General features: G+C 47.1%; 1 protein-coding gene and 1 long non-coding RNA gene across 9 annotated transcripts; one reads left to right on the forward strand and one right to left on the reverse strand.

Annotated features, from left to right (window-relative positions):
* Positions 1 to 647: 647 nt before the first annotated feature.
* On the forward strand, positions 648 to 4,070 carry LOC123492040. The gene is made up of 2 exons (XR_006661601.1): positions 648 to 1,714; positions 1,760 to 4,070. It is a non-coding gene; the product is annotated as an uncharacterized LOC123492040 (long non-coding RNA).
* On the reverse strand, positions 3,015 to 23,127 carry LOC121578436 (histone-lysine N-methyltransferase SETD5). 8 transcript variants are annotated; one of them, XM_045223742.1, is made up of 23 exons: positions 22,999 to 23,127; positions 21,782 to 21,884; positions 18,652 to 18,905; positions 18,401 to 18,459; positions 17,481 to 17,668; positions 16,424 to 16,462; positions 15,604 to 16,028; positions 15,304 to 15,421; positions 14,787 to 14,896; positions 14,339 to 14,621; positions 14,069 to 14,143; positions 13,810 to 13,947; positions 13,347 to 13,727; positions 12,891 to 13,148; positions 12,520 to 12,643; positions 11,693 to 11,964; positions 11,414 to 11,470; positions 10,759 to 11,250; positions 9,076 to 9,168; positions 6,862 to 7,136; positions 6,467 to 6,594; positions 6,013 to 6,101; positions 3,015 to 5,634 (listed from the first exon to the last, which is right to left on the reverse strand). In XM_045223742.1, exons 1-23 carry the CDS (start codon positions 23,067 to 23,069, stop codon positions 4,987 to 4,989), a joined length of 4,680 nt encoding a protein of 1,559 aa, XP_045079677.1. In that variant the 5' UTR covers positions 23,070 to 23,127; the 3' UTR covers positions 3,015 to 4,986. The 8 variants fall into 8 exon arrangements, with proteins under 8 accessions (XP_045079677.1, XP_045079675.1, XP_045079672.1 ...); XM_045223740.1 differs by having other exon boundaries at positions 15,583 to 16,028; XM_045223737.1 differs by having other exon boundaries at positions 15,583 to 16,028; positions 18,652 to 18,926.
* Positions 23,128 to 24,265: the final 1,138 nt, after the last annotated feature.

The raw sequence follows: 24,265 nt of genomic DNA on the forward strand, positions 1-24,265 counted from the left end.
ATATATTTCTCAAGTTTGGGTCACCGCTTCTTTAGTATGGAAGGCTTTACCGTTCAGCAGTTTAGTAGAACATCTCTATCTACTGGCCAGCTGAAGTAATGCAGTTTAGGATCACGCAGTTCTCGCGTGAGTGTATTTGCAAATCCTTGCAATTGTGCATGCCATAGACAGTGTTGCCAATTTAGCGACTTTGTCGCTATATTTAGCGAGTTTTCAGACCCCTCTAGCGACACATCTTCAAAAAATCGACTAGCGACAAATCTAGCGACTTTTTCTGGTGTTATTGGAGACTCTGACGTGAAAGCACGTTCAACGAGCAGCGGGTGCTTTGTTACCCCCGTCCCAAAGCACTCACAGGCGGCGCAGTCCTCGCGCAGCAGTCCCTCCCAGCTGCATTCAGAGCAGGAGATGTTCACCCCTCCGCGTCCAGACTGCAAATGAATCGCGCATGCGGGAAGCCGCCGCTGGCTGATCCCGCACTGTCTTACATTCAGGGCGGGATGTAAATGTAGGGTGTTTTTTACTCACTTTTTTGTCTCTCCTAGGACGTTATTCCTCTCTCCTACAGCATCCATCACAATTACATGCACATGGCCAATTATGTAAATTAGGCGATCACGTCATTTAACGACGTCTAGCGACTTTTAGGACAGCCAATAGCTACTTTCCTTACTAAGGAGTTTTGCAACACTGGCCATAGACAGATTACATCTGAAAGTGCAATGTAACAACCTGTACCATTATCAATGTCAATTGTTCTCTGTATTCATTGACTGCAGGTCCGTGTATCTATAAAGAGGTTCCGTTTCAGCCTGGACAGACCTTCTACAGGGGTTGTGACAAGTGCTACTGCCACGAAAATGGCTACTTCTGCCTCTCGTGAGTAAACGGACCAGATTAGTGACTGATATGAAAATATTAACCGTATGCAACAGTGAAATATAGAAACCAAACATGAATTCAGTTTTTGCCAATATCACGTGTCTTTTTTTCGTTCGTATCCCCAGACGGATGAAACCTACCACTTGGCCCAACAACTGCCAGCGGATTCCAACTGAGTGTGGCTACCGCGTGGTTTATAAGGAGTTCCCGGAGGTGGAGTGTCAAGCCTACAGCTGGATCTGGTGAAGGCAGACAGACAGACAGACACCTATGCCCCCCTACAGTCAAAATACACGATAGCAAGACTGGCAGTGGACAACCCATTGAAGGAACCAGTTACCATGCAGAGAACAGACCACAACAAACCTTCAATTTGGAACTTGTTCTTGCAAAGAAGGAACCAATTCCCAAATGTAATGACTCAACAACAAAAGTTTCATCCTTCGTTTTTAATGAATGTGTGTAGGGGGACAGAGAGTGAGTGTGTGTGTGCGTGCATGTTGTAATTGGCTTGGATTCCAATAAGGTGTTCTCAAACACAAGTACCATAAAAAGTAGCAAGCAACTACAGTGTTCAGTCAGTCTCCTATCATCCCAATATGCTTACTCAGCTTCCTGCCCTCCTCGCCTTACTTTAGTGACCACTGATCTAATGCCTCGATCACACCGCCAGTGTTATTGCATTTTGGTACACCAAAAGTACATTCATTTCCAATGGAATGCTGCGTTTGTCAACGGCTTGACAGAAATGGTTGCAGAAGGTGAATGTTGAACTTTTGTTGCACACATATCCAGATGACGCAGCATACCATTTTGCGCAATGATGCTGTAGGTGTGATTGAGGTGTAAGGCCTTGATCACACTGATAGCGCTGTAGGTGTGATTGAGGTGTAAGGCCTTGATCACACTGATAGCGCTGTAGGTGTGATTGAGGTGTAAGGCCTTGATCACACTGATAGCGCTGTAGGTGTGATTGAGGTGTAAGGCCTTGATCACACTGATAGCGCTGTAGGTGTGATTGAGGTGTAAGGCCTTGATCACACTGATAGCGCTGTAGGTGTGATTGAGGTGTAAGGCCTTGATCACACTGATAGCGCTGTAGGTGTGATTGAGGTGTAAGGCCTTGATCACACTGATAGCGAAAAATAGTAAGCAGCATCCTCTGGATATGTGTGCAACAAAAGTTCAACATTCACCTTCTGCTACCATTTCGGTCAAGCCGTCTACGCATTGTTTGACGCATACGTTCGATAAACAGAACACACGGCAACTGCCTCTGCGACGCAATGCTGCAAGGCAAACGCAGCATTCCATTGGAAATGAATGTACTTCTGGTGTACCAAAATGCAATGCCGCTGTCGGTGTGATCGAGGCGTAAGCGACCAACTGAGTAGTTTGGTGAACCACCCAACTGCATTGCCCTTCTAAGAGGACTCCGACCATGTATGTCAAAATTGTATCACCTGTTGTTTACGAAGCATGTGACAAATAAAAAAATTATTTGACCTCGTGACAAGCCGCAAGACAAATGGCGTGATGCTATAGATGTCGACGCTATTACCGCCACTGCCCGAGTGTGGCCCTCATATCTCAACCAGATACCCTTCATTACCGTGCAGTGTTACAAAGGTCTATAGCTGTATCCTCGTGATATTTTCCTATCGGTTCCTTTGTAGGTGTTCAGTCTTCTGTATGTCACAGACTGCTAGGTTTTCAATGTGTCAACTTCACAAACCTAGGCTGGATTTACAATCCACTATGCATGCTCCATAGAGGCTCTGCAACCACTTTGCGACTTTACCGCACTGAGATTTGAACGGTGCGTGGCAGAATGTGTAACGTTACGCAAGCGTCAGTGACGAATTGCTCAGCAGAAAGCTTGTCCATGGAGTTTAAACTCAGCCTTACTCACAGGGTGACTCCCTAGCCTTACTCGTCGACTGGTTTGTCAGGCTAAGGAGATATTTCACCATTCACTTCACTGTGTGTACAGTATATAATCAATTCTTTCAAATAAAACATGGCAGTGTTACATACTATGTAAAGAAATGTTCACTATTTCTTGAACAGATTTTTGAGAACGGGTATATACACCATAGTGCATGAAATATCAAAAGGGCAATTTTTCAAAATACATTATCATCAGTATTTTATTATCAAAATGCATTACATCTCTTCTGCTTTATCTTTTGGATGGGGGAGTCCAAATAGTCACCACTATGCTGTGTAAAAAATAAAACAAAATGAGTTAAACGTAATTTCCCCCCCAAAAAAATGCAGTGTCCAGTTTCTCCGGTAGTGGAAAGTGAAGACTTTCTGGACAGACCTAATCATCCCAATCCACCTGTCAGTCGGTCAGACCCAGAAAAGAAATATCATGCGGCAAATTTAGTGTACTATATTTCTCTTTGTACAGTTTAACACATTTTATACAAGTACACATGATCATACATTGTAGTTTCATTTTAGGGGGTATTTCTTTCTTTACTTAAGGTGCTGGTAGTTTTGGGTGACATTTCTCAGAAGTCTTCTGTCAAACATTCATGTAACAAGTGAGTACCCTTATGTCTGTGGATGAGGCAATAAGAGGAAAGGTCAAGTGTCCGGTCAAGCTGGCCAGTCCCTCTGTCAGAAGCCCCAGTGTGGTTCCTGGGGCCCCAAAGACATTTACTCCCAACCAAACTAGAAATTCCAGTCCGAATGATTTCCATCTTCCTGCGGTCTAGTCTGTCACTAGGAGACTACAACTCTGTGTGCATCAGCAATGTCATTTAACGTTGATTAAAAGTCCCACTGCTGTGGTCATGGCACATGACTTGATAAACTTTGTGTTGTGATTTTCATATTTTTGTTTTATATTCAGTTGGTGAGGACCCTACTAAAATGGGGGTACAGCATTCTGTGGAAAGTGAGACTTCTTGAAGCAGCAACAAATAAGGAGAACACAGCAGCCTTTTCTTTTTATATTGTTCAAACCATCCTCCTGTTTTCTTAGGTGGCATATGGAATGCAAGGAATGGTCAGAAGGAGAGAAAAAATATATTCTCTATATACATTTTAATAAAAAGAATCCGACAGGATTCAAAAGACGACAAACCCAACAACGGAGTAAAGAAAACAAATCCTCTTCTGCTTCTTCCTTCTCACTCTGTCCCTGCATTCCAGCACAATACAAGGGTTTTAACGATTACTAGGATGTATTTCTGGCAAAAGTTTGATTCCAAATTACAGATGGCAAGTTGAATCAACCGATTTGTGGGAAACATAACTGGATTTAACTGTAAATAACTTAAAACGAAAACAACTGCAGCACCATGAATTACAAGATCTGTATGACTCAAGTACATTATAGCAAATCTACTGAGAAGTAGTAATACATCAAATCAAAACAGTCAAGTGGGGAAGAAAAAAAAGAGCAGAAGAAAAACAGTAAAATACAGATCAAGAGTTTTCAGAAAAATGTTTTACACAAAAAGTTAGAAATCATACGGAATGATTTTTAGGGAGCTCTTGACTGCCACCCTCTCTGCATCTTTATAACTGATGATACACATATACGCTCTCGCTGGTATCGTTTCCCCTTTCCAAACTAAACACATGTATACTTGCAGGACTGGCCCGGCTGCTGGCCAAATAACAAAAAGTTACCTCGACAAAATCTCTGCTGAGTTACACCTGCCATCTCAGCATTATCAAACCAGGTACCAAAACAACAGGTACATTTCTTCAAAAACAAAAACACTGTACAGATACTCGTGGTTTAGTTTCACCATCTCCTTAGCCTGTTTTACGCAGTCTGTTCATGTCAGGGTAATTTCAAATTACAAATGATTTCTCTTTTTTGTTGAACATTTATTATTTAATTTTTTTCCATTGATTCCTTGAGGATGTTGAAGTTCCTCGATTAGCTAGGCGCAGAACGCAGTAAATTGTTTTCCGCAAAAAGAAAGACAGAAAATAAGAAAGGAGAATTAGAAGAAGTTGAGTCTTCGCTCCTCTGAGGTCTGTACATATCCCCAAGCCTAGTTTCTCCAGAGGGTTTAGGAGAAGAGGTACACTATTTCACTTACGCTCACGCAAAAACACACACACAAACACAACATCCTAAAAGCTTCCTGACTGTGTCCTTACTCCCGACCCCTGTATGGGGGGGTGCTGGAACTGACTGAGTGGTGCCCCGCGCTGCGGGTAGTGTTGGCTGGCGTTGGCCGCCAGGAGCCTGGAGCCGGCCTGCAGCACCGTCTGCCCGGGGCTGCCTGGTTTCAGGCTCCGGGACGCCAGCTGCTGGCTCAGTCTGGAGGCGTGGTTCCCCGCTGCACTGGCGCCCAAGTCTGTTTTAGGGTTGCCGTGAGCCCTGGAGCCAGGGGTAGGAGACCCTGACAACCCGCTATTCAAGAGGCTGGCTTTTAGCTGGCTCCCGGCGCTGTACACGTGGGACCCATCCATACTGCTGCTGCTGCTCGGCTGGTGCAGGGCGCCTCCTGGCGGTCTGGAGGCCCCACACAGGGCTGAGTCTGCAGAGATGGTTTGGTTGGAAAAAGAGGACGGGGAGTTGAGGGGCTGTTGTGGATGCTGCTGCGAGTGGTCTTGGGATAGGGCGGGGTGGGAGGACAGGCGAGGGTAGAAGCCCTGACCTGAGGGAGGGGGGGCCGAGGGGCTGTAGGAGCCATGGAATGGAGAGGACGCACTCTGCTGAAGGAAGGCCGGACTGTCCGCTGTCTGCTGGAGGCTATCCGATAAGGGGGGCTGCACCTTAGAACGACAAACACACAAAGTACTTACAATTAACTTGACACCCAGTACACACCTAGAACTAATTAACATCCAAACACAAGTGTGCCAACAAAAAAAACAACAGGCCAGACAAAACAAAAACCAGGGGTGTAATCATTACTCAAAACAGTTGCAAAACATAATTTTTGCAACGAAATATAGCGTTTCTATTGGACAGATTCAGGTAGGTCTCTCCTGGTTTGCTGAACCTGTTCAACAGAAACACTAGTTTCCGATGCAAAACAGAACGTTTTGCAACTCTTTTGAGTAATGATTACACCTCTGGCCAGACAAAACAAGAATCAGCCCAGACAAAACGAAACACTAAATTCTCACAAATGACGTAGGACACCATACCTGGTGAGTGTAGACTGACGGGATGTATCTCTGTGGGCTCTTCATGGGAGAGGCCAGGGGAACTGTCTGGATCTCATACCGGTCTGCATCTGGGATAAACACAACAGGACACAAGCTTACATGAAAAATGTATGCACTCACTAACTGTAAGTCGCTCAGGATAAGAGCGTCTGCTAAATGACTCAAATGTAAAATCAAATGTAACAGGAGAACAGATGGTACATGCATGCGCATTCCCTGAAACCTCTGAACCTCTGAATTCGGCAAACGTCTGTGTTTCAAATTAGGCTAGATATCTACATTTCAGACAAGACAAACCTGGACTTCAGCCTAAACACACCTAGACGTCTATATTTCAGACTACAATGGGGACAGGAGGACATCTGGTCTGAACTTTCTACTATGCCACATTCATGTGAAAACGATAAACTGGTAGTGAAAACGAGTGCAGTACCAGGGTCCTTGTCAGCAGTCGAGCCGTCTGTCCTCTTCAGCATGCGGTCCATCTTGAGGGAGCCCCTCAGTACCCGCTCCAAGACGCCCTGGCCCTCCCTCAGCCGCTCTACTGTCGTGGGCACCATCCTGTATCAAAGCAAAACACCAACACCGTCATGTACAGTACGTTCAATCACACAAGGGGTTTATGTTCAGATGAGCTGGCTATGTCTGGAGACACTGCATGGGGCTCAGGTTGCTAATGGTCCCACCTTCCCAAGCAAATAGTCTCAAACACCAGTCAACCCCACAACACAACATAAAAAAAGGTGGGACAGCAAAGGTGGATATGTCTGAAAACAGGGAACAAAGTGCTGTGAGAGAATGTGGTGTGGCAGCGATGTCTAGTCTTACCAGTCGCTGGTGCCCTCCTGATCCCTGGGCTGCTGTTGCTTTGGTGGTCCCACAGCGTGGGAGACGGTGGTGTGGTGGTGGTTATCTGGGGGGCTCACCTCCTCCATCTGGGGGGGGGAGGAGAAGGAGCTGTGGGGGGAGGCCGAGGGCTGCAGATGGAGGGAACGGGGGCCTCCGGGGGAGCCGAGGCGGGTGGGGGTGCCCAGGGAGCTGCCCCCGTGCTCGGGGTCCTTGCTGCTCCCCTGCTTCCTCTTACGGTACTCCAGCAGAGACACCTGAGGAGTTGAGGAGTCGAGGGAAAATAACCACTCCAAGTCAGCCATATGTACAGCCTTAGTCCCATGAGGTCACACACACAATGTCACACAATACCACTGGTTGCATTGAAACACCAGTTATCATTCACCAGAGCGGTATGGACAGACAACGTCATGCACCATGTCAACTATTAAACGACTCGACCTTGAATGTTACCAGCTGATTGACCATAGACCAAACATCCAAAATGTTCCCAAACCCTAAACGGCTCTCCACAGTATTTTCACAGTCTACGCAAATGGAGCGTTCCAAAAATTCAGCAGCACAAAAGTACGTAAAATTACGTACTGTAGAGAACAACGCAAACTAATCTCAGTCGGATCCGTTGCATAGACTGTGTAGAGCCCTTAACTGGAAGAGCAACCACTGGTCGATGATTGAATACGTCTACCATCCTGGAAGTTCTATTTTGTTCCATGATGGGTCAACGTCATCCTCTGTTGACGTGGTTATCTGACGTTGGTAAGTGCAAAAATACAATACCTTGGGAGGGATGGTCATTGGAATGAGTTGACTTTGACAATTAGACAAAAGACAAAGAAACAATCCCGTGTAGCTTTAGCACTCCGTCCTTACAGTGTTGGGACAAACCCCTGCTGAATGCCAACAAAAATAGATTTTTGTACCAGAGTATTGTCATCAATGCCATTACCAGAATCGGGAAGCAAACATGTTCCGTTTTTTTGTCAGGCACCAACCTTGTGTTTGCCTTTTGAAGCCTTTTTATGTTTTATGGATAGTTAGTAACGGGTCAAAATCTAACATCAGCACCGGCAACTTGTCATCATCATCATCATCAAATGAAACATCACACAAAGCAACCACTGCGAGGTCAGACACGAAACAGAAAACAAGGAACACAACAAAAACAGAACCACAGAGCACTCACTAAGGTACATATACCCACACTCAGAGACAATGAGAGAGAACAGCCCGGTACATATACCCACACTCAGAGACAATGAGAGAGAACAGCCCGGTACATATACCCACACTCAGAGACAATGAGAGAGAACAGCCCGGTACATATACCCACACTCAGAGACAATGAGAGAGAACAGCCCGGTACATATACCCACACTCAGCGACAATGAGAGAGAACAGCCCGGAACATTCAGCCACACTCAGAGACAATGAGAGAGAACAGTCCGGCGGAATGATGTCATGGCAAAGGCAGCAGATTCAAGGAGGGTACAGGGGGGTGGGGTGAGAGATATGGAGCAGGCTGGCTGAATAGACAGTCCGATATCAGGGCTATCGGGGGGCGGCGAGCTGAACCCAAAGAGGGCGTAGAGAAGGGTAGGGGGACACCTAGACCCTTAGAGTTGCCATCAGGGCCTTAGGACTTGAAGAATGGCCACACACTAGGGTCTTGGGATCTGAGGACTACTGTATTTGTTAAAGCCTTTTGATACCGCTTGGGCCCTTAGAACAGCTTCTCAGGCTCCAAATGCTTATTTTATGGGCCTTCTGATTGTCCTTGGACCCTTAGGGGTGCCTCTTGAAGGGCTGCTAGTATGGTTCTTAGATGGGCATTGGCCATACTGCTGGTATGATCTGACTTGGGCGTGGGTCAAGGCTGGTGAAAGGGGATGCAGGCACAGGAGGACAGAACTATGGATGAGATGGACCGTAGACGAATGGCCAGTGAAGCCAGCAGGGCCTAGCCCAACCTCGCCAGGCTGAAGATGATATCATGAACCATCAGCCTCGTCGTACGGCGCTCCGAGCCGATGGGGTGACCATGTTTCGGATATAGAGATGTTTAGATAAATAGATGATACTCATGGTACGTTTTTGGAGAAGGGGGGTTTGGGGGACGGAGGTGGAGTTTGTATGCAAATGCAAAACAATATTTACATGCACACTTCTAAATGGTCGTATGGAAATATTCACCATATTTTGTACTGTCTTGTATTCACGTCTTACTGCTATAGCCTGGTAATCTGGCTGTCCTGTCAGCAGACTAACGGTTTGCAGGATGGCCCTCTGCCTTGGAAAAAACAGTGGAAGAAAGACTTGGCAAAGGTTTCAGGAGGAGCATGGGGGAGTGAGAGGGTTGACAGAACACATAACCTGTTGGGCTAGCTGCAGTAGGAAAGACAGAACACACAACCTGTTGGAATAGCTGTAGTAGGAAATACAGAACACACAACCTGTTGGAATAGCTGTAGTAGGAAATACAGAACACACAACCTGTTGGAATAGCTGTAGTAGGAAATACAGAACACACAACCTGTTGGAATAGCTGCAGTAGGAAAGACAGAACACACAACCTGTTGGAATAGCTGCAGTAGGAAAGACAGAACACACAACCTGTTGGAATAGCTGTAGTAGGAAATACAGAACACACAACCTGTTGGAATAGCTGTAGTAGGAAATACAGAACACACAACCTGTTGGGCTAGCTGTAGTAGGAAATACAGAACACACAACCTGTTGGAATAGCTGTAGTAGGAAATACAGAACACACAACCTGTTGGAATAGCTGTAGTAGGAAAGACAGAACACACAACCTGTTGGGCTAGCTGTAGTAGGAAAGAGAACACACAACCTGTTGGAATAGCTGCAGTAGGAAAGACAGAACACACAACCTGTTGGGCTAGCTGCAGTAGGAAAGAGAACACACAACCTGTTGGAATAGCTGCAGTAGGAAAGAGAACACACAACCTGTTGGGCTAGCTGTAGTAGGAAAGAGAACACACAACCTGTTGGGCTAGCTGCAGTAGGAAAGACAGAACACACAACCTGTTGGGCTAGCTGCAGTAGGAAATACAGAACACACAACCTGTTGGGCTAGCTGCAGTAGGAAAGAGAACACACAACCTGTTGGGCTAGCTGCAGTAGGAAAGAGAACACACAACCTGTTGGGCTAGCTGCAGTAGGAAAGAGAACACACAACCTGTTGGGCTAGCTGCAGTAGGAAAGACAGAACACACAACCTGTTGGGCTAGCTGTAGTAGGAAAGACAGAACACACAACCTGTTGGGCTAGCTGTAGTAGGAAAGAGAACACACAACCTGTTGGGCTAGCTGCAGTAGGAAAGAGAACACACAACCTGTTGGGCTAGCTGCAGTTTGAAAGACAGTAGACACATAAAGAAAGAAATGTGTAAATCATTCTAGAAGTCCCGCATTATTCGTTTCTAAAGACAGTTGAAAGTCAATGGGGCCAACTGACAGACAACAGAAAAGATAAATGTAACAATTTGTCAAAATAAAAAACCATGTAGATGTTTTGGAAAATTATTACCCAACGTCTATTTTGATTTAATTATGTCGATGTGGATTCACTGAGAACGATTGATCTATTTGACACATAGTGAATAGAAAACACAAAGCAAGGGAAGATCACAACATGACTGAGTATCCTTTAAGTTTTCACATACCACAGTCTCAATATCACTCTCCACTCAAAATTGGGACTTTATACCAATAAGCATGTAGGTACTACTTCCATACTACCGCTACGGACCTACTTATCGTACCCCCATTTGGGAATTTAACTTTATTAACAGTATAATTTTGAGGGGGGGAAAAAACAAAAGCAGGAAGAAGCTGAGAGAGTTGGAGGACTTGCCTTCTTCTTCTGTGGTGGGTTGCTGGTGTGGTGGGGTGGCGTGCCGCCGTCCGGGTAGCAACCGCCATAGTGCGGCTCGCTGTAGGGCGACAGCGAGCCAGGCCCCGCCTCAGCCAGGATCCCCTGGCCACTCACGGCGCTGTAGAAGGACTCGGCCGGGGAGTAGCTGCCCTCTGATTGGCTGAGGCGCCTGTCAGTGGGGGCAGCGGGGGCAGGGTTGCCCAGGTTAGCGTTGAGCGGGGAGCAGGTGTAGATGAGGTTGAACTCCGTCCTGAAGCTCTGCTCTCTGGCCTGCTGGGCCGACTCGGACGGGGTACCCGGCGCCAAGGGAGTGAGCGGCCCCTGTGTGTCAGGAGGATGAGGCCCCGTTGCCGAGAGGAGAGTGAAGTCGTCTGACATGGCGGGCACAGGGCTCTCCAGGCCCGAGGAGAGGGAGAGGTCGGGAAACTGCAGGGCGCAGCGCTGGGCGTCAAAGTCTGGCCGGAGGCACGGCTATAGGTGGAGCAGAGGAGGAGAACAGAGTTACAAGATAAACCCTGCAACACAAAACTGCCCTCACCGGACCCTGTGTTCCCTGTCCCGTGAGACTAAAGCGAATACCATCTAGCCCTGGCTTCAGTGCTCTGACAGCTGATCTGGGTCTGTGGGTGCCTACCTCTGGAGAGATGGACCCCGGCCTGTGCACAGGAGAGGCCTCTGGAGACGATATGTTCTGGATGGGTAGGAGAGGGGGAGAGAGACGTAAAACACCACTACAAACAGATAGGTAGTACAGTGAAAACAACCATGCATATGCACTGTAGTTCACAATGCTGAAGTTTCATGTTCTTGTGGCCCATCGACTGTGTGTGGTTTTGTATGTGTGTGTGTGTGTATTTCAGTATGTCATATTTGTGTGTGTGTTTTCTAGGGGTGTTCTCCGTGTCCCCGGTACCTCAAACTGCAGTGGCGTGTTGCAGCGGCTGGTGGGCAGCGAGGGCAGCGGTGAGTAGCCATTGGACAGCCGGTGCTCCTCGTCGCCGTAGCGACCTAGCATCGCGGCGCCGGCGTAGGAGGCAGGGCTGAGCACGGGGTGGTCTGAGGGCAGTGGGGGCGTGATGGGCAACAGGGGCCGCAGAAGCAGACTGTGTTCTTCTGAGCCGGGCAGCGGTGGAGCCGCCTCCGGGCCGTAGATGGACCACCGCTTCTTGGGGGGTGCCGCCAGTTCTTTTTAGCGCGAGCGGAAAGAAAGCAACAGCGTTTGATTATCTGCTGTGACAGGTGTCAGCATATGCCGATGATTAAAAGGATCTTCATTTGGGGTTAGGTTCATTAAAAATTAGATGATGTGTGTGGTTGACTAATTAGGACAAAGTAGGTAAAACAATAGATTAATAACCAATGTTGAATTAACATTTATTATTAGATCATATTGGCATAACCTCCAACTTCAAGACTACTATACCAGACCTGTGTTCAAAAAACTATTTTAAATCCTTTCAAATATTGTAGCTGTGCTTGATTGAGCTTGCCTGTTGCAGTGGAACCAATAGAAAAGTCCCAAAAGTGCAAACCCAGCCCACCTGGCAGGCTAAAGCGAATGCTTAATGTATTTGAAAGATGGAACCAATAGAAAAGTCCCAAAAGTGCAAACCCAGCCTATAGCGAATTCTCAATGTATTTGAAAGATTTCGGACAGTATTTGAAACCAGGTCTGTACTAGATTAGAAACACTACTAGACTTGTTAGTAGACAGTGAACAGAGTAAAAAGTGGTAGATACCGGCTTTGAAAGGGTTGGGGGTGGAGCTGCTGCTGTTACTTTGGTGAGAGGAGGTGGACTCGGTGCCGTCCTCCAGGCCCCCAGAGCAAAGCCCGCTCTCGTCCTGGGCTTGTTGGATCCATCTCTGAACATAGGATAGATACAAACAGATGTAGGCCTGAGACAATATACCAACAATCTATCTAATTTATATAGGGAAGTGAACAAGTGCACACTTTAGTGGACAGGAGAGATTATTTGGATGCATCCACTTCCATCAGCCCCTTCCTTCTCGAGCACCTGCTACATATCACACTACATTTCCCATCTACCCCTATTCTCCATTGAACCCAAACCCCACAACTCTCCCCTCTTTCTCTCTCCACTGGTACCTTCTTGAAGGAGCCGTAGCTGGCGTCCACGCTGACGGGCCGGCGCCGGCGCTCGGGGTTGAAGGGCGAGCCGAAGCGCACGTAGTGCTTGGGCGCTGTGCAGATGAGTGGCGAGGCCGCCAGGCCCGGCAGCATGTTGAGTGTGGTGGCCAGCACTGTGGGGTCGGTGGTGATGCGCAGCTGCCGCTCCACTGTGGGCACCTCCTGCTGGGCCACCTTGTCCAGCACCTTGTCGTTCAGCCACTCTGTCACCAGATACTAGAGGGTGGGGGGAGACTTTAGTGACAAATTGTCAAGTTTTTGTATGACATTTGTATTGTTTTGATATTAGCCTATAAATCTGTAATTCAGCAAGGAAAAATAGGTTCTTAACCTCAAAAGAGTTATCCTGGTTCAATAAATAATAATGATTAAATCCCCAAAAAGGTGGTTGGAAGCCAGACCCATCCCGCTCACCTTCTTGGTCTTGGGCAGGCTGCGCAGGATGCCCTTGTTCAGAGCACTCAGGCCTTCTCCGTCTAAGACCTGCCCGGCTCCCAGTGCTCCGTCCACCAGCCCCAGCTCTGAACCGGAGGCCCTCAGGGGGCTTTCCTGCACCTCAGCCGACGCCCCCTGCTCCAGGGCCGCCTGCTGCTGGGCCAGGGCCTGCCGCTGGCGCCGGGCGCGCTGCGACGAGCTGGAGCGGTAGCGCGAGATACGGCTCTTAGGCCGGGGCTTGGAGGAGCGGGCCGGGGGAGGCTTGGGGGGTGCGAGGGGTTCCGGGAGGGGAGCGGCAGACGCCTGGGCCTTGTCTGCGTCGGCTGCTGAGGAGGGTTCCTGGAGACCGAGAGGGAGATTCTGTTAGGGGATAAATATTGAAATTGAACATAAAGTTGAAAAAGAGAATGTGGCGCTAAGGGGGGAGGAAAGTCCGACTCACAGTGGCGTAGGTTGCACGGCGGGTGCTTATCCCCACCCCTGCTTGGATGCCCCCCGTGGGGTTGCCTCTGCTCCACTCCTCGGACTCCAGGCTCTCATGTTTGGCCTGATCTATGCCCCCTGTGGTAGATGTCCTCTTCTACAGCGACAGAGAGGGTGGATTACCAACTGAAGACTAATACTACAATTCCATAATATTACAGTGGGTTGGTCAGTGTGACAGGAAATGATGTCAGAGCGGTGATGTAGGCAGCACATACCTGTCTACTGGAGATGAGGACTCCGTTCTCTTCCAGCTCGCCCTCCTCTCCTTCCTCCTGCTTGAGGAGTCCCTCCTGCAACACACATGCACAGACACATTACTTTCTGAATGTTAAATGTCGTACATTTTCATTGCACAGTGCACACACACCAGTGTGTCTTAGTGGGACAGCACCACATTCCATTACAAACTGCCACACACACACACACCTCAACGTTAACTGTACACTTACACACACACGTGTCTTTGCACCAAGATTCACACACACCTCGATATCACTGTTGCCCAGGCTGGCGTTGCCCTGCAGAGTCTCCCGGACCTCGCCACTCTCCTCGGGCGGCTGGTTACTGTCGTCCGACATCCCTTCCATCTCTCTTCTCCGGGCCTTCCGCCGCCGCGTCTCCGCCCCAGTGTGCCCCGGGAGCTGGGAGGGCGGGGGCAGCAACCCCGTGCCGGGGCAGAGTAGGGTCTCGCGCGGGTTCAGATTATGCTTCTGCACAGGGCAGTTCTGCTGGTTGCCCTTGTGGCAGGCGCAGTCCACCTTATAGTTACTGTAATAATGATAATACATAGGATTTTCATCACACTTTTCTGAACCCCAAAGATGCTGCTGTAGGGTCGAGACACAGGCGAGAGAAACCGTCTTTTGTGCCATTTGTTACAACTGCTGATGTAAAAAAGGCTTTTATAGATACCACTGATTCATTGATACTGACCAGCTATTGAACTCGTAGTCAAAGCTGATGGTGACCTCGGCGTCCCTGGTGATTTGCGTGACAGCGTAGACACAGAGGTGGATCATGCCCTCGGCGATCATATGCCGAACCTGGAGAGGAAACAGAAGGCTAGTCTTCTATCAAGGAGATGGAAACATAACTGTATCCATTTCCCTCTAGAAGGGTGCGTCTCAATAGTCTTAAGTGGCCTGCTCTCCTAATCTCCTTTCCTTCATCTACGCTGACGTCAGAGATCTGGACAGGTGAGACCTACATCTGCATTGCTTGCTGTTTGGGGTTTTAGGCTGGGTTTCTGTACAGCACTTTGTGACATCTGCTGATGTAAAAAAAGGCCTTTTTAAATACATTTGATTGATTGACTGACCTAAATTCACCTGACCTGAGACTTCAAATGAGTGCTGTGAACTAAGGACCGGAGATGAGGAGAGGGAGACGATTGAGATGCATCCAATGCCTTTATTGAAGAAAACAAACTAACAAAACCAAGATGGCTGACCTCTGCGTTGGGCGTACAGGACCTCCGGATGAAGCGTGCATCATTCCCAAACGTCCGCGCGTCCACGCACATCTCCACCTCGTTGAATTTGGAGTAGAACAGCACGAAGGGGTAGGGCCTAAAACAAAAGTCAAAATAATGTCAAACTTGCCATTTTTGCATAAGATTTTACAGTGCTAGTATGTTTATTCTGAATACAGCCTACATTTCCTCCATAAAACATTTTTAAAACACTGGTGCAGTTTAACACAATTCCTCCACAGCGTATGAATATTTCACCTTATTTCAGAGAATGCATACTTTTTGAAGAAGTGTCCGTTGACCTCAAACTGCTGTTTCAGCATGACCTTGCCCCGGTACTCGATGATCAGGGTATCTGGCTCTAGATCCCTTGCCGCCCGCAGGATCTTCCTGTGGTTCTGCATGCGCGTCACCCGCGCCAGCTGTAACTGCATCTGAGAGCCCAGCACCGTATTGTTGCACGCCAGCTCTGTGCGGTTAATTGTGTCCATGGTGTCCGCCGAGGCGTTGACCTGGGCCGGTGAGGTTGTCTCACTCACCACGCCCTCGGCGGTAACGGCACGGTGCAGCTGAAACAGTGTCTGGATGTCAGCGCTGTACTGGTTGGCTGTAGCCTCCTCGTACTGGTCCGTCCACTGGCGGATGCGGCTCTCCCAGCCCTCCGCTGTAGTCTCGTCCACCGCGCTGGCCTCCGTGGTGGAGTTCTGGGGGAGGGTGGGAGGAGAGTTTTTCCTTCAGAGCCGTGTCGTGTTAAAAATAAATGAACTTATTTCAGGTCTACAACATGTGTTTCTTCTTGCTTTGGAGCCATACTATGTGAAAGTGCTTAGAGATGCATGGGTTATCATGGGTGGGAGGCTGGGTAATGCACTGTGCTCTAGATCACCTGCACCGTATCATAATAAGGTTATGGGTGTCTTTGTGTTATGCTCAATGGAACATAGGTCACAATGGATTCCTGGTGCGACACAAAGTGGCACTGATGACAACATTTGGTCTTTCTTCACCGTATACACTAATGCTGTGAAGTTGAAATGTGTAGTAGTATACATTGATATATAACTAAACAGAAGATCCTCAGGATTTTCATTAATCTTACCTTCATCCTCATGGATTTTCTAGAACCCTCTCTGAAGGCCTGTAAAGACAGACAGTGTTGTTTACTCACAACGTTTAGAGAGTCTCCTACTCACAACCTTCAGACAACGTTTCAGAGTCCACTCAACTTTTACATAAAGTTTCAGTCTACTTAAAACATTTACACAAAGTTTAAGAGAGTCTGTATTCAACGTTTAGACATTTCAGAGTTTAATCTAAATAATGTACCAAAAATAACTATTTTTGCTTCTAGAAAAAGAGTGCAACTCCTCTCTTGGCCTCTAGAGGTCTATAATAGGCATATTCAATAGGGGTGTGCCAAGAAGTCCGACAAAAAACAGATATGGGACATTTTCCTGATACGATTTTTACTTCGTAATTACCTGTGATCAAAAAAAAAAAAGTTCAATGTGAGGTGCTACATGGTCTAAATAACTCAACTGGCTAGTTTGCCTGTCTGTAAAAAGGGCGGGCGGGCTGTACGTTGACCCTAGTGCTCCGATTGGATAGAGCGAAGCTGTATTTCTCCGTCCACAGCAAACTTGTCTTCCCGCTGCAAGTTGAGGACACACACCCCTCCGTGCGCTGCTCCTAATCTGCAGCTTTTTTGGTCTATAAACGTGCAGGGAGATCTACTTAGGCATATAAAAATATATATTTTTTAAATCTGATCACGAGTATCATTTCACATACGATTACGAATATGCGTACGGCCAGATCGGCACACCCCTAATATTCAGCCTTCTCAGCTAGTTAAACAGGAAACTCTGCCATCTTGGTCCTCTTACTACCAGCGAGTTCTGCATTGGCACACTCAGCCCCTTTTCCAACTTTGCTCACGTGACATTTGGCAATTTTCCCCACACTATCGCAGTCTTTAGCTAGGACACTCTACCCCTGCATTTAGCCCACCTGGCGGCTGGCACCTTCCACTATCACTACATTCAGCACATTTGGCACTTTTGCCTGGCATGCCTCGCATTTAGCGCACACATGGGACTCTTTGCAGTGCTAATTGAGCTCATTTTAGGGATGTGTCCTCACTTCCTGGTCCCTACCTTGATCTTCTTGGCCTTGGGCACTCCGCGGGCCTTCTCCGTGCTCTTCTTCCTCTTCTTGGACTTGTTCCGCTTGACGCGGTTGACAGTGAGCGTGATGCTGGTGGGCGTGTGTTGCGTTGCCGTGTAGGACACTGTGGCGGGCGACACCTCCTCGTCGCCGCTCTCCGTGGCACTGCTCTCGCCCACTGGAAATACAAGAAGAGACGGACTTGAGCATGCGCAGGTACGCAGCAAACTTCCTATCCACCTGGGTCCACCAACAGTAAAGGGCTTGGTTTCCTGGACTAATATTAAACCTGGTCCTGGACTGAACACACCAAGACAGTCATGAAGAGGGCACGACAAAGCCTATTCCCCTTCAGGAGACTGAAAAGATTTGGCATGGGTCCCCAGATCCTCAAAAAGTTATACAGCCGCACCATCGAGAGCATCCTGACTGGTTGCATCACTGCCTGGTATGGCAACTGCTCAGCCTCTGACCGCAAGGCACTACAGAGGGTAGTGCGTACGGCCCAGTATATCACTGGGGCCAAGCTTCCTGCCATCCAGGACCTCTATACCAGGTGGTGTCAGAGGAAGGCCCTAAAAATTGTCAAAGACTCCAGCCACCCTAGTCATAGACTGTTCTCTCTGCTACCGCACGGCAAGCGGTACCGGAGCGCCAATTGTAGGTCCAAAAGGCTTCTTAACAGCTTCTACCCCCAAGACTCCTGAACAGCTAATCATGGCTAGCTTCTACCCCCCCCCATTTTACGCTGCTGCTACTCTGTTTATTATCTATGCATAGTCACTTTAACTCTACCCACATGTACGTACTGCCAAAGCATTAATGTTGTGGCTGTATGCATGTTCCATACTTGGAAGACAGACATTGAGATGTATGTTATGCAGTCTGTGTCAAGTACCCTTCACAATACCTGATACATTTTCTGGTTTCCTGCGTTGGCCATAAAGTCCTTTCCTCCTGTCCAGCCCCCTGAAATCACAGAAATAAGAATATTACATCCAGGAAATTGCAGATCTTCTATATCAATATATGACTTATACTATGTCTGTGTACTCATGCAAGACAAATAGAATTGGTGACACACAAATACAGCCAACATGTATAAAATCACCCGGCACTTCTACACATCAACAGAGTGTACTCGGGAAGGCGTTCTCTCACCTGCAGCTCTCGCACTTGATGAGGAAGCCGTCCTGCGTCAGGCTGCAGTGGCACCAGCTGGCCACAGCCCCGTCCTCCTCCGACGAGCTGTCGCTGTCGGCCGAGTTCTCCTCCTGGCCGCCATTGGTGGCGTTGTCATGGTAGCGGGAGGCGGGGCCGCGCGCCACGCCATTGAGCTCCATGCGGGGAATGATGGTTTGGGAGAGCGGGGAGGCGGGTGGGGTGGGGGGAGGGGGTGCACCATAGTTGTGATCCTGACAACACACAACGGAAGACTGTTGCATCTTCAAACAACGGGCGTTCAGGAAGAGGAAACGGAAAATGGAAGACGAATGAAAATGAGGACAAACCAAATGGTACGTGACAATACAACCTTTTAGCTGGAAACACAAGGCGGCGCTGTGTGAACGTGTCAAGCAGCTTTAGAGAGTTCCAACATTGAGCTGACTTTATTTGGTTTGGTTTGTCGACTTGCCCTGTTGTGAGGGATAATCCTTCCTCTCTGACGTAAGATTTCACATGCAACAGTACTGGCTTTACATGCTCTCACACTGACTAATTCATTTAGTTTTCTGCAAAAAGTCCACAAGAGACATCTTATATAAATAGGACTTGACCGAAATATTGATAACTAAGTATATAATAGAGACTGGCCTATAATTACATAAAAGGTTGATATCTAAGTATAGAACAGAGACTGGCCTATAATTACATTGAAGGTTGATATCTAAGTATAGAACAGAGACTGGCCTATAATTAGATGGAAGGTTGATATCTAAGTATAGAACAGAGACTGGCCTATAATTACATAAAAGGTTGATATCTAAGTATAGAACAGAGACTGGCCTATAATTACATTGAAGGTTGATATCTAAGTATAGAACAGAGACTGGCCTATAATTAGATGGAAGGTTGATATCTAAGTATAGAACAGAGACTGGCCTATAATTAGATGGAAGGTTGATATCTAAGTATAGAACAGAGACTGGCCTATAATTACATTGAAGGTTGATATCTAAGTGTAGAATAGAGACTGGCCTATAATTAGATGGAAGGTTGATATCTAAGTATAGAACAGAGACTGGCCTATAATTAGATGGAAGGTTGATATCTAAGTATAGAACAGAGACTGGCCTATAATTAGATGGAAGGTTGATATCTAAGTATAGAACAGAGACTGGCCTATAATTAGATGGAAGGTTGATATCTACGTATAGAACAGAGACTGGCCTATAATTAGATGGAAGGTTGATATCTAAGTATAGAACAGAGACTGGCCTATAATTAGATGGAAGGTTGATATCTAAGTATAGAACAGAGACTGGCCTATAATTAGATGGAAGGTTGATATCTAAGTATAGAATAGAGACTGGCCTATAATTAGATGGAAGGTTGATATCTAAGTATAGAACAGAGACTGGCCTATAATTAGATGGAAGGTTGATATCTAAGTATAGAACAGAGACTGGCCTATAATTAGATGGAAGGTTGATATCTACGTATAGAACAGAGACTGGCCTATAATTAGATGGAAGGTTGATATCTAAGTATAGAACAGAGACTGGCCTATAATTAGATGGAAGGTTGATATCTAAGTATAGAATAGAGACTGGCCTATAATTAGATGGAAGGTTGATATCTACGTATAGAACAGAGACTGGCCTATAATTAGATGGAAGGTTGATATCTACGTATAGAACAGAGACTGGCCTATAATTAGATGGAAGGTTGATATCTACGTATAGAACAGAGACTGGCCTATAATTAGATGGAAGGTTGATATCTACGTATAGAACAGAGACTGGCCTATAATTAGATGGAAGGTTGATATCTACGTATAGAACAGAGACTGGCCTATAATTAGATGGAAGGTTGATATCTAAGTATAGAACAGAGACTGGCCTATAATTAGATGGAAGGTTGATATCTACGTATAGAACAGAGACTGGCCTATAATTAGATGGAAGGTTGATATCTACGTATAGAACAGAGACTGGCCTATAATTAGATGGAAGGTTGATATCTACGTATAGAACAGAGACTGGCCTATAATTAGATGGAAGGTTGATATCTAAGTATAGAACAGAGACTGGCCTATAATTAGATGGAAGGTTGATATCTAAGTATAGAGCAGAGACTGGCCTATAATTAGATGGAAGGTTGATATCTAAGTATAGAACAGAGACTGGCCTATAATTAGATGGAAGGTTGATATCTACGTATAGAACAGAGACTGGCCTATAATTAGATGGAAGGTTGATATCTACGTATAGAACAGAGACTGGCCTATAATTAGATGGAAGGTTGATATCTACGTATAGAACAGAGACTGGCCTATAATTAGATGGAAGGTTGATATCTACGTATAGAACAGAGACTGGCCTATAATTAGATGGAAGGTTGATATCTACGTATAGAACAGAGACTGGCCTATAATTAGATGGAAGGTTGATATCTAAGTATAGAACAGAGACTGGCCTATAATTAGATGGAAGGTTGATATCTACGTATAGAACAGAGACTGGCCTATAATTAGATGGAAGGTTGATATCTACGTATAGAACAGAGACTGGCCTATAATTAGATGGAAGGTTGATATCTAAGTATAGAACAGAGACTGGCCTATAATTAGATGGAAGGTTGATATCTACGTATAGAACAGAGACTGGCCTATAATTAGATGGAAGGTTGATATCTACGTATAGAACAGAGACTGGCCTATAATTAGATGGAAGGTTGATATCTACGTATAGAACAGAGACTGGCCTATAATTAGATGGAAGGTTGATATCTAAGTATAGAACAGAGACTGGCCTATAATTAGATGGAAGGTTGATATCTAAGTATAGAGCAGAGACTGGCCTATAATTAGATGGAAGGTTGATATCTAAGTATAGAACAGAGACTGGCCTATAATTAGATGGAAGGTTGATATCTACGTATAGAACAGAGACTGGCCTATAATTAGATGGAAGGTTGATATCTACGTATAGAACAGAGACTGGCCTATAATTAGATGGAAGGTTGATATCTACGTATAGAACAGAGACTGGCCTATAATTAGATGGAAGGTTGATATCTACGTATAGAACAGAGACATAGAGATAGAGAAAGAGAGCTGTGTACTCACAGTATATGGTAGTCCCCGATACCCATAACGGTGTGCACTCCCACAGTTGTGGTTGGGGTAGTTTTTCTCGTTCACGGCAGGACTTGCTTCCACTGACTCAGGGCTGAGAGAGAGAGAGCGAGTGAGAGAGTAGGAGAAATGTAGAGGAGTTAATGATAGAAAGACAACCAGAGATAGGGACAAGTTACAATAAACATTTTATCTAGAAAGACTACACACTTAGCTTAAATACGGTGAAAGCCATTTTTCAACCACTTATACAGCAGCTAAGCTTGGTCATATTCATTAGGCACCAAATGGACTGAAACAGGGAAGGACAACCTAAACTTGTCCAATAAGACATGCTAGTTTATATCTTCGCAAAACGCTCTGCTATAGTGTGTCCTGCTGAATAAAGCCCATTTTTAGAGGGTTGCAGCATTAACCTGCTTGTAAACAAGTGTGAAATCTACCAGGCCTGTTCTGTACACTAGATGGCACCACAGCCCAAAACATCCCCCGAGAGCCAAGGGAAGCCTGGGAGAATGATGACCATTCGGGAAATGGAATGTCGGCCACCATTATGCCTGGCTGTTATGCACCTCCCCGTTGCCCTTTAGCAGAGGTCTCGGTGGGAGAGGAAAACAACCTTGCCTTTTACCTAACAACTACAGTCCTGGTGCACGTAGCACTGCCAAACTATCAACTGTCAGAACGCTCCATCTCAAACAAGAAAATATTACATCCCGCGGGAGATTTTTTTGTAAATGTCGATCGTGTCTGCTTTCTGTTTCTCATTGTTTTCATGTGAAGTGAAATCCCCCTGAGTCAGGTTGGGTGAAGAAGAGTATGGGGAAGGAGGCCTGATCCAGCTACATTCCATAGAAGCTCAGTCATCGGTCTCACCGACAGTGAAGCAGCAGTGCTGGGTTCAGGTCCATTTCCCTGTGGTGTCCGGGGACATTTCCTCATACAGGGTTTAGCAGAACAATGGACTGTTGGGCTCCTATTTCAATACTTGTCTGATTTAGCCTTGGCATCATCACTATTCAGTTACAGTATGTGATGTATGGGGTGGTTGAGTGCATCAGTGCAAGGTTTTTCCACCTTGTTTCTCTTTACAATGCAAGAGAGAGAGAAAGAGAGGCTTTCACCATAGTTGACAAGTCTATTTCTAGGAGGTGACGAAGGATGCGCGTCCTCCTCACCCCACACCTCCCCCCGCCCGTGGTACTCACTCTGATCCAGCAGCCATATCTGAGTAGGACGTTTCTGGTGTGGTGACTCCCAGCGCGATTACTATGCTCATGACTTCCCGCACAGCGATGCGCAGGGAGGAGGGGAACGGGGGAGGGAGGAGGGGAACGGGGGAGGGAGGAGGGAGGGGAGGGAGGGGGGAGGGGGGGAAGAGGGGATCACGGGGGTCTGAACTGCAGCGACAGACCACTCCAGGGGAGGGGTGCCGCAAAGCCGCAGCCGACGGCTCACGGACATGGGGAGAACTGGGGGGGGGGGAGAGAGAGAGAGAGAGGTAATTAGTGAGACAACATCACCTACAAAACACACACCTACACACGCACATAGGGCTGGTACAATTTAACAGACGGTTATGGATGAAGACCGTCATGAAAATAAACTAACCGTAAACATAAATAAATAATACATGTGTGGAATGAACAGCTGCCTGAAGATGGAACACCCAGGCATTCGGCTGCCTGAAGATGGAACACCCAGGCATTCGGCTGCCTGAAGATGGAACACCCAGGCATTCGGCTGACTGAAGATGGAACACCCAGGCATTCGGTTGACTGAAGATGGAACACCCAGGCATTCGGCTGACTGAAGATGGAACACCCAGGCATTCGGCTGACTGAAGATGGAACACCCAGGCATTCGGCTGCCTGAAGATGGAACACCCAGGCATTCGGCTGCCTGAAGATGGAACACCCAGGCATTCGGCTGCCTGAAGATGGAACACCCAGGCATTCGGCTGACTGAAGATGGAACACCCAGGCAATCGGCTGCCTGAAGATGGAACACCCAGGCATTTGGCTACCTGAAGATGGAACACCCAGGCATTCGGCTGCCTGAAGATGGAACACCCAGGCATTCGGCTGCCTGAAGATGGAACACCCAGGCATTCGGCTGCCTGAAGATGGAACACCCAGGCATTCGGCTGCCTGAAGATGGAACACCCAGGCATTCGGCTGACTGAAGATGGAACACCCAGGCATTCGGCTGACTGAAGATGGAACACCCAGGCATTCGGCTGACTGAAGATGGAACACCCAGGCATTCGGCTGACTGAAGATGGAACACCCATGCATTCGTGCGGTTGAGTCCGTTTCTGCTGTAACATGGACTGGACTCTCCAACTTGATGAAACCGTTGCTCCTTGCTGAAACAAGCAAGGTGTTGTAGCAAACAAGTTCTCAGTTGTCTAGGCAACTTCCCCCTCCCTGCAGCAGCACATGCAGTCAGGAGCGGAGGAGAGCGTCTTCCATG

Source organism: Coregonus clupeaformis, chromosome 12 (assembly GCF_020615455.1).
Source record: "Coregonus clupeaformis isolate EN_2021a chromosome 12, ASM2061545v1, whole genome shotgun sequence".
Classification (NCBI taxonomy): domain Eukaryota; kingdom Metazoa; phylum Chordata; class Actinopteri; order Salmoniformes; family Salmonidae; genus Coregonus; species Coregonus clupeaformis.